The sequence below is a fragment of the Perca fluviatilis genome, chromosome 2 (assembly GCF_010015445.1).
Source record: "Perca fluviatilis chromosome 2, GENO_Pfluv_1.0, whole genome shotgun sequence".
Classification (NCBI taxonomy): domain Eukaryota; kingdom Metazoa; phylum Chordata; class Actinopteri; order Perciformes; family Percidae; genus Perca; species Perca fluviatilis.
This window is the reverse complement of record NC_053113.1, coordinates 25,814,159-25,827,704: the sequence shown is the minus strand read 5'-3', so window position 1 is coordinate 25,827,704 and position 13,546 is coordinate 25,814,159. Positions and strand designations below refer to the sequence as shown.

The 13,546-nt window shown below is 39.9% G+C and overlaps 1 protein-coding gene across 3 annotated transcripts in view; it reads left to right on the top strand.

Moving 5' to 3' along the window:
• The window catches only part of LOC120546637 (SPHK1 interactor, AKAP domain containing), a 133,250-nt gene that overhangs the window by 61,848 nt on the left and 57,856 nt on the right, over positions 1–13,546 (top strand). For 2 of the 3 annotated variants that reach the window (XM_039781734.1, XM_039781743.1), the window contains one exon: positions 11,421–11,517. In XM_039781734.1, the coding sequence (XP_039637668.1) occupies positions 11,474–11,517 (44 nt within the window). In that variant the 5' untranslated portion in view covers positions 11,421–11,473. Of the gene's footprint in view, positions 1–11,420; positions 11,518–13,229; positions 13,298–13,546 lie in introns of those variants that run through there. The other variant, XM_039781770.1, reaches the window with a different exon arrangement.

Genomic DNA, 13,546 nt, shown 5'->3' with positions numbered 1-13,546 from the left:
TTCATGGAGAAGAGAGAAAATGCACACAAGGGCACACATGCACACCATGAGCATGGGTGTAGATGTTTCTGCGACTGCAGAGGGCAGTTGTGCACATGGGTGGATTACCAAACGGGCCTACTGGGCTCAAGGGCCCCTAAACTAGAGCCTCTGCTTGAAGTCGTTGTCATTAACTTTGCATTTATTGTTGCATAGTCAAAGGGCTTAGTCATTTATGTCAATGACAGTACCCCAAAAGTTCTCCTGAAAAACTGAAGAAATGGCCTAACTTCACTTTGAAAATGTCACAAGAAATAAACCATTATGATACATCAGAGTTTATCTCCTCAGTTTATCTATAGGACTTTAGAGGGACTGAATACTCCAACTAGACAGACCAATCTAAAACTGCATTGCTATATAGTAGATTTTGTTGCAGAGGGGAATATTTGAGGTGCTGAGAATGCTGCCTGTTGAAGAATGATCTTTGAAATATTATGCATGTCAGAAACTCTACATTGAGTGTCCGTGCCCAGGGGCCCATTGTCTCATAATCCATATGTTTACGCATATCGACAGTTGTTGGTGGTAATGTAACGTAAAAAGTACCACTGCAACAATAAGACTGCATGGCAAGAAAGTTTTTGCATGTTTTTTTGAGGTTGGAAATCTATTGAACATGTTTGATATATCATAAGGATATGCACAATGCAAAGTGGTATGAAAACAAAATGTTTTCTGTTCATCTTATTTTACTCACAATAGAAAGTGATTTTGAATTGTAGAATTGGTCACATCTGGTTTCTGTCATATTGGAGAAACTGTGGCAAGGAGGACCCTTAGCATAGAGGAAAGGCTTAAATTGATTGGCTTTTCATTTTCAAGAACTTTTCTTCTTGAACAATCCACTGGAAGGTGCACCCCTGATTTTTATAAGTGCTACTTATTACAAGCAGCACTTGCAAATGTCTAAAGAGTTTCTGTCACTGATTGAAACCTATCATATTAAGGAGCAGTGTGTCAGATTTAGGAGAATCTATTGCCAGAAATAGAATATAATGTTCATAACTTATGAATGAACTTAGAATGTTTTCATTAGTGTATAATCACCTGAAGCGTAAGAATATTCAAATATATAATTTGTTAGCTTATAATAAGCCCTTCATAACTACATAGGGAACAGGTCTTCTTCCACATAATCTGCCTTTTTGCAATGCCATGTTTGTACAGTAGCCCAAAATGGACAAACCAAACACCGGCTCTAGAGAGGGCCTTCTGCATCTGTTACCTGAAGGCCACTGTAGTTGGTAAATGCCAGAATGTAGTTAACGAAAGTCAACACGGGAATACTGTGCAAGGATTAACGCTTCAACACGATTCAACAAACAGCTATTTGCACCTTGCTACAACGCAATGCTGTAGTTAATAATATATGGAATAAAGGCCAAACGCAGCAATATTCAACTTTATAATTGATCATATATGAAGATGGGATCACCTTATAAGTAACGAGATGTAACCAGTTTTGTTCGGTGACTACTATCCTCACGCTTGAAAAGGGAGGGGTAAGCGGAGGGCTATTCAGTTGGTTGCAATCATAGACTGTATATAAAGATGGGAGGCTTGACAGCTCCCCAAAAGTGAAGCCAAAACATCTCGATCGCCCCCTGGTAGCTGGTTAACCCCGCCCCCCTCCATGTTAGATGATGGGACTTGGGCCAAACTAAAAAATCAAAGCATGTCAAATAAATCTTTCCCAAGATGACAGCGCCAGTATTCAGGATATTTTGGCTTCACTTTTGTACAGGAAGTGGATACACGTTGTCCATCTTTACATACAGTCTGTGGTTGGAATCTGCCACTAAATCGTACACTGCACATTTTTGTTGTTGTTATAAGCACTTTCTGTGCATAAAGGTAAAATGCAAAGCGAAAAATTGAAAATTGACTTGTTTTAATGATGTCAAATTCTGAAGTAGCAGGTCCTTTTCAGACCAATGTTTAGTCATGTGTCAAGTCCCCCAGTCATCCCACCTTAAGCCAGAGATGTGCAGAGATTTGGCTACATCTTTATATTTGTCCATTTGTTAGTAAATTGACTTGCAGTAAAAAAACAGTAAAAACTGACACTAAAACTAACACCGAGCCAGCAGGAGCATTTGCAAAGCTGTGTCTGCCCCTCCTCCCCACTGAGAGAGTGGGATGGGGAATAAAGAAGCAGAGGAACACAGAAAAATAGAACCAAACACAGGGCTTGTGTGAGTCAGTGTTGAAAGAATGATTTGTCGTTACATTCAGTTAGCATTTGCTCCCAATACAGAAGACTACATGACAACATAACTGTGTCAGACTCAAGCTAAAAGACCAACATTTTTCATAATTGATTGCATTATTTTTTCAATAAATTTTGATTGACATTTAATTAATTCATCAACTGACATCCCCAGCTACACATTCGTGACTCAATGATGAACATGTGCAAAACATGTGCCTGTCTACACTGTGTTTAATCCATTCCTTCTTTCAAGTTTTGTCATATTTTCTCCTCACCCAACACTGCATATGTACTTACTCACATGCCTATTCGAACGCCATGTTAAGTTCTGCTGCTGGCATTAAAGAAACCCACAGCACAGCTTTACTGTATAATAGAGCACACACAACTATTGAAAACGTATACTGAAATCCTTAAAGTCAGACAAAAAAAAATGGCCCCATTTAGAAATCTCTATTCAATGCAGTACATTCAGTGTGCCAGGCAGGCAGGCTGAGCACGTAGAATCAGACTCATACTAGGTTATCAAATATGCAGTAGATATACAGCAGGGGGGGAGGAAAGAGAGATGGTGTGTTACTGAAGAGTGTGAAAAGAGAGACAGTCTGTCACTGTTTAAAGAAAGCGTCATTTCTAAGTCGGCTAGAGTACAGTGTGTTTTGAATTATGTCACCTTTCAAATGCTAATCACATTTTGTTAAAACATAGTGTCTCTCCTACAGTACAGCTGTCACATCACTGTCATGTTCTGTAGATCTGCATATTCATTATGATTATAGTATTAGTCATTTGTAGACAGTCTATGTAGAGAGAACGTGTTTGAGAAGTTACAAATGGAGAGAATGTTACCGAGCACCTCCGAAGGTGCAGTTGGGATTACGGTGTAGTTGAAGCTAGTGTGCCACCATTTAATGTCAAAACAAAAATTCTTAATACAGTTTATTCTTTATGGTCATGCTTTGTCTTATACTAAACAAGAGGTTTACTAACATTTTTTTTTTTTTTTATAATTCCCCCTGGAAACATTGGTTTATTTCTCATCACAAATCTTGATAGCCTTGCTGGTGTGGAGGCACTCTTTTTTTTGTTTTGTTTTATTGTTCCTGAATTAAACAGATTGGTCGAGTCTGGTTCCAGACCTCTAAGCCACTGCCTACACCCCCAATTTGTTCAGTGATTTGCTGGGTAGAGAAACACTTGACCAACCGGACCTTTTGTAGGCAGCGTTAACAATTCAATCAGGAGAGACTTGTTTGCAGATATGCAAAAGGTTTAATGTACAACAGCATGTAGTGTACAATGTTTTGGAGATTGAACTCCATCGTTATTAATACATTTAATATATTAATAAATTTAATGTAGGGGTAGGGAACCAAGATGTAACCCCCCGATGGAATCCAGACACCGGTGGTGGCGGAGAAAGCCGGAAACTAGACCGAGAAGGCATCTGAGTGACAGCCGGAGAAACCCCTAGGACGGGAGGCGGAAGGGGAGGAGGAGGGACGACGTCTTTCTGAAATGACAGCTGATAGCACAGGGAGAGAAGCAGCTTTTAAAACAGTGATGTAACGCTGTGATTGGCCTATGGGATCCTTGGCCGATCCTGATTGGATTATCAGAAGGTGAACGCCTCCAGCCCTGATTCGCTTAGGAGGGACTGATTACTTGTTAGGTCTTCCTGAAAGAATTTGCGCTGAGCTACATTAGGGACCTCATCTTCCTATTTAGCTTCCTATATCCATGAAACATGGCAGAAAGATGGCCACAATGCAACTGTACTTATTGTAGTTTATTATGTAACATTTTAAACATGTTGTGGTTTTAGCTTACTGCAAGAGGGTCTTTACACCACTAATGCAAAATATGTACAGTAACTGAACGGCACTTGTACTACTCTTCACTCCTGGCTCTCCTGGTGCATGTAAATGAATACATTTGCCACATGCCATGTATATTTGATCAGGGCTTTTATTTATTGAAGTGCATGTACCGTCCTTCATGATGTGGTGCCACTTACGAGACCTAAAACCTGCTCCAGGTGACACTTTTTAAAAACTTTCCCCTCGTCTCGTTGCCTTAAATGGCACTGTTAACACGTGCCGATTTACAGCCGGTCTATATTCCACGCCGCTTCACACGCTGGCCAGGAGCAGCAGTGGGCAGAGCAAAGGCACACTCTGTGGACCATGTTAATGGGTAGGAAATGTCAGTGCATCTGTCCGTGCCCTCTACCTATCCTTCCCTCCGGCGTCATCTTTTCACCCCCTGTCTTTTTTGCTTTTCCACGGGGCTTTTGGTGGCTGTTGGAGCTGTTCTCTCATACCGAGGTGAAATCACAGACCATATAGTGCCGCTCAGAACTCACCGTCCTTTGACCTCTAATGTCACGTTGTTTGTTTTTGCCTTTTTGCTTTTTAAATCTTAACATATGTTTAACTGTTATGCTTATTAGATTAGATTAGATAACACTTTATTGTCCGTGTACACGGAAATTTGTCTTGCAATACAACCTCCCACAATTACAACACAACAACCTAAAATCAAAGAGCTAAAAACATAGAGGCATCAGTAAAAACATAAATAGATACTTAATTAATATGAGGGGGGCCCTGTCCTGCAAGAGTGGTCTTAAATAGCCATAAATATATAGATGAAAGTGAAAATGGGGGGAACTATCACTTCTTTTTTTGATTGATATTGTTTTGCTTCACCTATTTCCCACATACTTTTTATGGTAGTAGGAGTTGGCAACTAGCGATCACTCTATTCTTTTGCATTGTTTTCTCATATACAGCAGTAATGAAAAGCAACTGCAGTGTATCCAGCGTGTCTCTTCAGTCGGTGCCTCTCTCTGATAAGACTTCCACAGTCACTCTGCAGCTTGGAGCCAATAATGAGCCTTGTACGGAACAGTGAGAAACAGTACCCACTACTCCTAAATCTCAGGAGTGACAACAAGCAGCTTTTTACAGAACAAGCAGGGGCCCTCACACATTTGTGATAACGAACACACACTGCTAGTATACTGTTCCTCAACTGACAGGCTCTAAGGCTCCCCGTGCAGGTTAGTCCTCTATGACTCACTTGCTTGACACCATCGCTCCTTCCTGGAGTCACTTTGTCACTTACTTTCAACTACAATCAAGAAGATACTGAGCTGATTTTAGCATGTTACCACTAATAATCCTGTTAAAGGCTCTAAGGTTGCCGTAATTCATAAGAGAGGCTTGTGCCCAGAAGGTCACTCATTTATGGGTCAGACGAGAAAATCACTGTCACTCTATTGTTCACAAGCCTCTGCTGTCAGACCTCCTATGAGACACTTTGACAAGGTGCTGAGTCTTGTTATTCTGAAAGAGCTCTAATAGAGCATCTCAGTGACTAACTATAAAAAGAATGGCAGTTCAAGTCAGATACAGTATTTTCACTCATTAGTTTAGTTAGATAAAATAGTGGGATAAGTTATGAATCAGTTATTGATTTAAGTTTAATTTAACATTATAAAGACAATTAATAGAATGACAGCTTCCCCGTTTCCGTACTACATTAATTGACCACAACTTTAGTTTTTAAGCACTGTTGATCGGTTTAAAAGCACAGTAATTAATACAAATAGCAGTAGTGAACAAAGTACGGTAATAACTATTTTCTTAATATTGCACACTAGGTCTGCTCCCTCTTAGTCGATTAGTCGACTAATAGGTCGTTTTGGTCTTAGTCAACTTAGATTTCTTTGGTCGATTAGTCATGTTTTATACTTTTTTCATGCTGAATGACTTATTTCCAAGAAACGTACGAGCAAATCTCTGGTAAACACAAGAATGGTGCTTTTGCATGACTCTTTGCGGAGAAACTCAGATTTACAGAACTGTGGATTAAATATAACTAATCGATTAGTCGATACAATTGAATGAGTGTTAGTCAACTAAGAATTTCTTCAATCGAGCACAGCCCTATTGCACACATGCAGAGTTTAAAGAAGTGTAAATATCAAGTATCACAGTGGGTAAATATTCAGCTTTCTGTGTAGAGATGTCTGATTTAAAGTATTAGCCACTAAAAGAGCAACTATGCAGCACATAAGTGAAGTGAGAAATGAACAAGTGCACAGATGGAGGTGCATATGGAAATGTCAGCAAGGAGGGATGGAGTAGTTGAGTCAGCAGAGGTTACACAAAAGAGAGGGGAGCTTCATACTGGTGCGGTCAGTGGCTGGCACTTTAACACACATTCACTACAGTATTCCCATTTCCTTTCCTCAATTTCTCCACTTGTTTTCCTTGGTTTAATCAATTAATCAATCAACATAATGGAGGGAAAAGGAGAATCACTTTAATACAGGAAGATAAATGAAACAGAAGAGAAGAGACTGATTTTGGCAGGTACTGTGGAGAGACCTGGCACCATACTGAAATCCAACTAACACAAAAACTGCCAGAAGGGCTGCAAGGCTGATTCTGTGACGCCGAGTTGCCATCCTGATTTTTCCGCGCCATTTTCACTGAAGTCACAATGCCCCCCTGGCCCCACTAACCTCAAACCCTCTCCTTCGTCCTCCTCAGAATCGTCTGAAAGATCTCTTTGAAATAAACCTTAGTTTTCTGACAGTATGAAAAATATTCTTTATATTCCTAAGATCATTTCTGAGTGTGTGAAATAAGTTATCAATCACAACAAAGTCAACTATAATCACTTTGTAATTAACATTTACCGTAGACGTCCCATGTGGCAATCCCACCTATACAGTTCTCCAGGCATGTTAAAGCAAATGCTAAGTGTAATTTGCAATTCCGTTTCTTCTCAGCATGGTCTAGATGTCATGTTGTGCCAATGCAATAAAACACCTGAGACAGATTGAGGGTGTCACAGCTGTGATTTCTGAAATTCATGGCATGAATAAGAACATGCGTCAACATTGTGGGAGACGGCTTCAGACAGTGAAATGGCTCGTTAACCTTAACATTTGCCTTGCTGCAAAACAAAGTAATGTAATGTAAAAGGCATGTAATATCTAAGCATTGTAATGGGCAAGTTTAATCTACAATCTTTAATCAAAGATTATAGATCCGTTCATGCCTCTTTTTAAAAATCATTTAAAGACCTACTTTTTTAAACAGGCGTTTGGTTGACCAGTCCCCACTTTGTTTTATTTTTTTATTTTATTTATGTATTACTTTATGATATTAATTGTACATTGTTTTAATATGTATGATATTGTATGTTTTATGGTAAGCACTGTGATTATTTTGTTTTGTGAGCGCTATATGAATAATTTTACTTACTTACTTACTTACTTACTTACTTACTTGAGGATTGGGATGTTTTGCCTCCAGAGGGATGTAAGAAAAACAAAAACACGAATATGTACAACCCTGCCAAATGTTTCATAGAGCGTAAGCCAGGTGTTGTCGTCTGTGTTGGTGTACTAACCAAGAGTATGTTTCAGATTCCATTTTGGCAATTAAGCAGCTCAACTGAAGTGATGACCGTTTCATTTACAGACCTGCTGTAAGCTATAATCAACATTTTTATAATAACAAATGACAATGTGAAAGTTGCTCATTTTGATGTGCAGAGAATTATCATCTGAATCTGCAGCTCCTCCCGGCTTTACGGAACTTTATAGTGACTTTTAGCTTATGGTTTAGCTGTCCGGTCCACAAGTTTACTGTTTTGGTTCACTCTCACTGCTTTCATAGTTGCTTTTGGCTGCAACAGGCAGTTGTTTTCAGTAAGAAAAATCCCAAACCCACTGTACACTACCTGCTCCGCACCAAACAGCAGGCAGACACCGTTAGAGACTGGCTGGTGAACATAGTGGAGCATTTAGCAGAGCCAGATTTTTCCCTCAGGAAATTGGTGGAAACTAAAAACAGAGCTAAAAGAGAGTGAATGTTGGATTTACAAGTAGGTCAGAAACACGACTCCAAATGAATGATTATGTTGTTGCTCCATAACTGCTGGATGTGTAAATAAGCATTTGTTCGCTAACAAGTTTGTGATAGGAAAGGTTGATGATGCCAATGTTGTATTCACTTTCTGGTGGCCAAAGGTCTGACCTGAAGGTTTAACCTTTCCTAAAGAGGCACTTCAAATTATACGCGGTATTCAACAAATTCACCAGGGGGCCCATTATTCTGAGGTGTTCTTGAGCAAGACACTACAAAATGAAGAATATTCTGCAGGGATCAATAAGGCAAATTCATTCGTATTTCCTTCCTAGCTGTGCAGTGCGCATGCATATACCAATACATTGTGTTGTTTTGTCTGTGCCGTAAATGGTCTTGAAGAGACTGGCTGAAGGGGCCAATCAGGGCCTCTCTATCTGTGAGCTTCTTGACTTGTCTAATGAGGCTGAGATGTATGTTACAGGACTGGTGTGCTGCAACAGGAGTGATTTGTTGCTGAGAGTGTGTAGATGCATTGTATCACCTTCATCCATTGTTGGTTATGTGGAAATGAGGCATATATACTTTGGAAAAAAAAGTTTGTTCTCTGTGTACCTTCATTGCTGATGTTAAAGGGTGTGTTTTCCATTAGTGTAGGCTCTTTGCTTCTTTGGCGGAAGAGACTCTGATGATGTAACATGTACGTATGTTCCCCTCAAAGCTTCAAAGCATGTTGTTCTACTCAGAGTTGGATTAAACTGTCAGAGGTCCCCAGGGCAAACATGAATCTCCTGTTTTTCACACTCTCTATGCATTGTGCACAGTTTTTCTTCCAGACTGGTATACTACTTGCCCCCAGAGTTGCTGTTTGGTAATTTGAACACAAATTCCTTCAGGAATATGCAACAAAGCTCTAAACTGAAATAAATAAGGTGTTAATACTAGATTCTGACCCAGCAACGTTCTTCAAGACAAACTCATCATGTCAATGAGAGTTTAATTGACTACTCAACTTATCGCGCACATAGCGCACCCTAGCCATAAGCACGCGTCAACAGTGTTATAATGTAATTATAATGTAATTACTCTCACTGCCGGGGGGGGGTTATACCTCTTTCACACCGCTGACCAGGGTTGGGTTAGGGTTGTCTGATCAATGGTCAACCCTTCTTTTGAAAATTCAAACCAAGCCAGTCAACATGGGTATATCCCTGGTCATGACAATTCAGAGATCACCTGGGTCACAATAAATGCAACCATCTGACACTTCACTCCACTTCAGATGATTTTGTGCAGACTGATTTTTCTTCCTCTGCATATTTATTGCAGCAGCTGGACCAGGAAGCTGATTCGTTACTAGTATTGATTTTTTTATATTTTAAGATGAGGGGAGAACATTTCTCTTTGTTTTATTTCATTAAAAGTAAAGTTGTGTTCACGAGTCATTTAAAAAAAAAAAAGAAGAGATTTGCGCTACCCAGATTAACAAATTGACGGTGTGCCTGACCCATTCATATACAGTACATTTCTGAAAGTTCACCTGTACTGCACAGGTCACTTAGTACACTTTCCATTTCCCGACATGTTATCTGTCAGTTGCTTGGTCACATTGCTGTCGTCACTGACAGGACACAGATGTCTGCCTGCCATCTCTGGTTCTGGCTCTGACCACGGGAACAGTGACGGGACAGCTCGCTTCAACGCAGCGCAATAACTCCTGAAAATAATGTCCATGTCGCAAATGTATCTGTCTCTGCAGTCATTTCAACCACCGAATACAGCAACAGGAAATAACACTTGCAGACTTTTGTTTCTGTGCCGAAATGTGTCGCGGTGTTGGTGAATTCTTGAAAAAACAAACGCCACTAAATGTCGGATTAAAATACGTTGTAACTCGCGTTACTGAGATTGTAACGGGTATAACGTTACCGACATTTTAATAGTAATGCGTTATATTACTGCGTTACAGCAAAAAGGAATACATTACTGTAATTGCGTTACTTTTGTAACATGTTACTCCCATCACTGGAAATGAACTGAGCCGCTCTGCAGTTGTTGAAGCTGCCTGTGAAAAATCCTAGTTTTATACAGTCTATGGTGAAAACCCAGCGTAAAGCACAGTGAGACAAAATTTATCTTGTTGTTTTTTCAAAGTGTGCAGCGACCGGTTACGACTGCCCCACTGTCTAACCAATCACATAATTCGTCCCACCCTGGCTAGTAGCGCTCCAGGTCGTGCGCAATTCACATTTTACCCGAGTAAATCGAAAACAAACAGTCAACCTGGGATATACCCTGATTAAGCCATTGGTATGAAAGGGATCTTATTGTCATGGATACAATAATAAACACTTTGTTAAGGTCAGGGAATGATAGTGGTCCTGATTACAAGAAACCTAAGTTACCTGTAATTTCCTAATTTAACTAATACACTTTGCTGTTAATTGCATTCATGAGAATTAATCAAGTTTGCATCTGTCTTCAGCATCATCAACAGGATGTGGCCTTACTATTTTACAGGAAGCAATTAATGCGTGTATGTGTGTATATGAGATTAATTTAAGCGTCAACACTAGTCTAATGACTAATGATTAGTGTGTGCTCTGACCTCATTAAAATGCCCAATAACTTCATTAATGTGTGCTGCAACCTAATTACAATTTGCCATGACCTCATCACAGCGCTGTAACAACCACCGGGCTGTGTGATCATATAATCTGGAATCATACTGACTGACAAACTGAATTAAATTTCTGTACCTGTTTGTCTACAGTTTGCTGCAGTTTTACAACATAAATGGTAAAATACACATTTGGTGCTTTAGTCTTGCATTGCCAGACCTATCTTCACAGCATTGGAGTATGGTCAATGGGAGGAACATCCGGCACCTGAGAGACGCGCCGGATGTCAGGCTTAATCCCAACAATGTACATCCGTTGAGCCAGACTAGAGGTGTTTAGGTAATCAACATTAGCATTTGAATGCCTGTGTTTTTGGCTGTACTGCAGCAAAGCACTTACCTTGCACAGCAGCTGGATTCTTGCGAGATCACGCGAGAATCTGAGAATGTGTGTGAGAGGTGAAGACACACTGCTGTGCTTTTAAATTGCTTACATCTCAAAACACTTGCCGGATGATGCGGAGGAAAACTGCTGGACAGCGACAACCTCAAAGAAAGGCAGCCATCTGTTCCCACCTTCTGACTCTGATATAGTGTGTGCATGTTTGTGTGTTTTTATAGGCTCTTTTATCCATTCAGCTATCTTTGTGTATTTCAGGTGAAGAAGCTGAACTGATAACTTAGGAACGTAGGCGAAGAATCGGACTGAAGATGCTGTCATCACTGTTTACTGTGCTGCGGACATTCACTGAGCTGTAAGAACTACTCCACTTTTTTGTGAATGCCATGTTGTAGATGTATACCAAACACTATATTATAACTGCAGCAAGCAGTGTTTTGGTAAGAAATGGTTGTAGAAGAGCTACAAAATGTGTCAACTATTCATACTATTTTTCCTAGCCTTAAGTTATTTTGCGTGAATTGCTCTGTCAAGTAACTCCTTTCACAAAACAGGCGACTGCTGCAGGTGTCTTCCCTTTTTTCAGAGTTTTTTAGAAAATAAATGATGGAACAAACAACCACAACATAACCACTTCAGCATGAAAAAAGCATAAAACGTGACTAATCGACTAAAGAAATCTAAGTTGACTAAGACCAAAACGACCGATTAGTCGACTAATCGACTAAGAGGGAGCAGCCCTATAGAGTACGATATCATTATGACCTTATCCTGTTGAAGGTGTAGCAGGCTGTATTTCCCTGTCATCTATTTACCAAAAAGCTCAAAGAAAAGGGAAGAATAACTGAAAGTCACGCCCATAATTCATGATGTAATGGAGCGAGGAAAAACATTCATGCATAAAGAAATGCCTAACCTAGCCTTAAAACAAGCTATCAGAGGCCTACAACACTTTTTACTGCATGTGAAAATAAAAAAATACTCTCAAACTCAACCCTATAACGTAAATCTGATACTTTAACAGGGATATCCTTTAATATCCCCATTAAAAGATTTAAGGATTAAGGACTTAATCCTTAACTTCACCAAATTTATTTTTACACATTAACAAATCATTGTCCTGTCATGTAGCAAATGTTTTGCGTTTGCACTTTTTTGATAGCCGTTTGGTTTTCAGTATAATACATAGTGCTGTCTTTTTGTTCAACCTTTAATTTATACTGTATGTTGTCGACCTTCTCCAAACATTACCTTGAACATCATTGAAACGTATTTGACTGATATCTAGTGAATGGGTACTCTGGCAGCTGTTATTGCTTGGCTCCACATTGACATTTTTTGTTGTTAAAACCTTTCAGTTGACCCAAATATTTGCGAAATTATATTCATTCTGCTTTTTCATTTTTCTATTTTTGTTGCTTTCCTGTATCACTATTTTCTATTACACTCTCTCTCTCTCTCCATAGGGATCATTAAATCTCAGTTTGCATTGACTAAACCCATCATAATAATAATAGCCATCCCTTGCATCACTAAAGCATTTTCCCTCTCCACCACATGGGGGCACACTTTGTTGCTCCACCCCACTAACATCTGCCTCCAGTCTTGGGGTGATTACGATACTTAATTGCAGCAATTTATCATTGGAACCCCTAGCCGGTGTCCAGAGGGGACTCGGGAGAGAGGGAGAGAGGAAAATGAAAAGGCAAACACTTATGCATGCACTGGGACTGCTGAGGCAGAGAGCTGGTCATAAAGCCCTAATGGATGTCAGGCTGAAGATACACCTCATCAGCAATAGCACCGATGTCTCAGCAGCACGGCCTGTACTGTATAACAGGTGCCACAACCTCAGAAAAATGAATGGGACAGATGTTGAAAAGAGAGGGAGCGTTGTGTGTTTTATGTAATATTAGAGGGAAGGTGGAGAAGCACTAAGGGATGTTTTGTTGTAAGGAACAATGGCAGTAGCAGAGGTTGAAATATTGTGCTGTGGGTTGTGCTGCTGTAGGTGATTTGTTTTTTCTTTCAGGAGAAATGACAATGTTCTTTTTCCCCCAGCTTTTTGTGTTATTCTTGTGGGCCAGCAGTCAGATAGGAAAATCGAGAAAAGACCATGATACATGCAAGCAATGGTAAGAAAAAAACAACATGAACCGCAGCATCATGCAGATCAAACTTCAGGGGAGCGCTTTAAAGGACAGAGGTGATAAATAATAAAGGGCATCAGAAACACCTGTTTCTAATCCACTGAGATGATTCTAGCAGTATCACCAGGGACAGACTGAAGTAGGGCAGAAGATAATTGTAGGTCAAAATGTGCTTTGGGAGAAGAACAATGCGGATGTGTATGTGTGCACAGGTGCTTGGATGTTGGTGTTTGT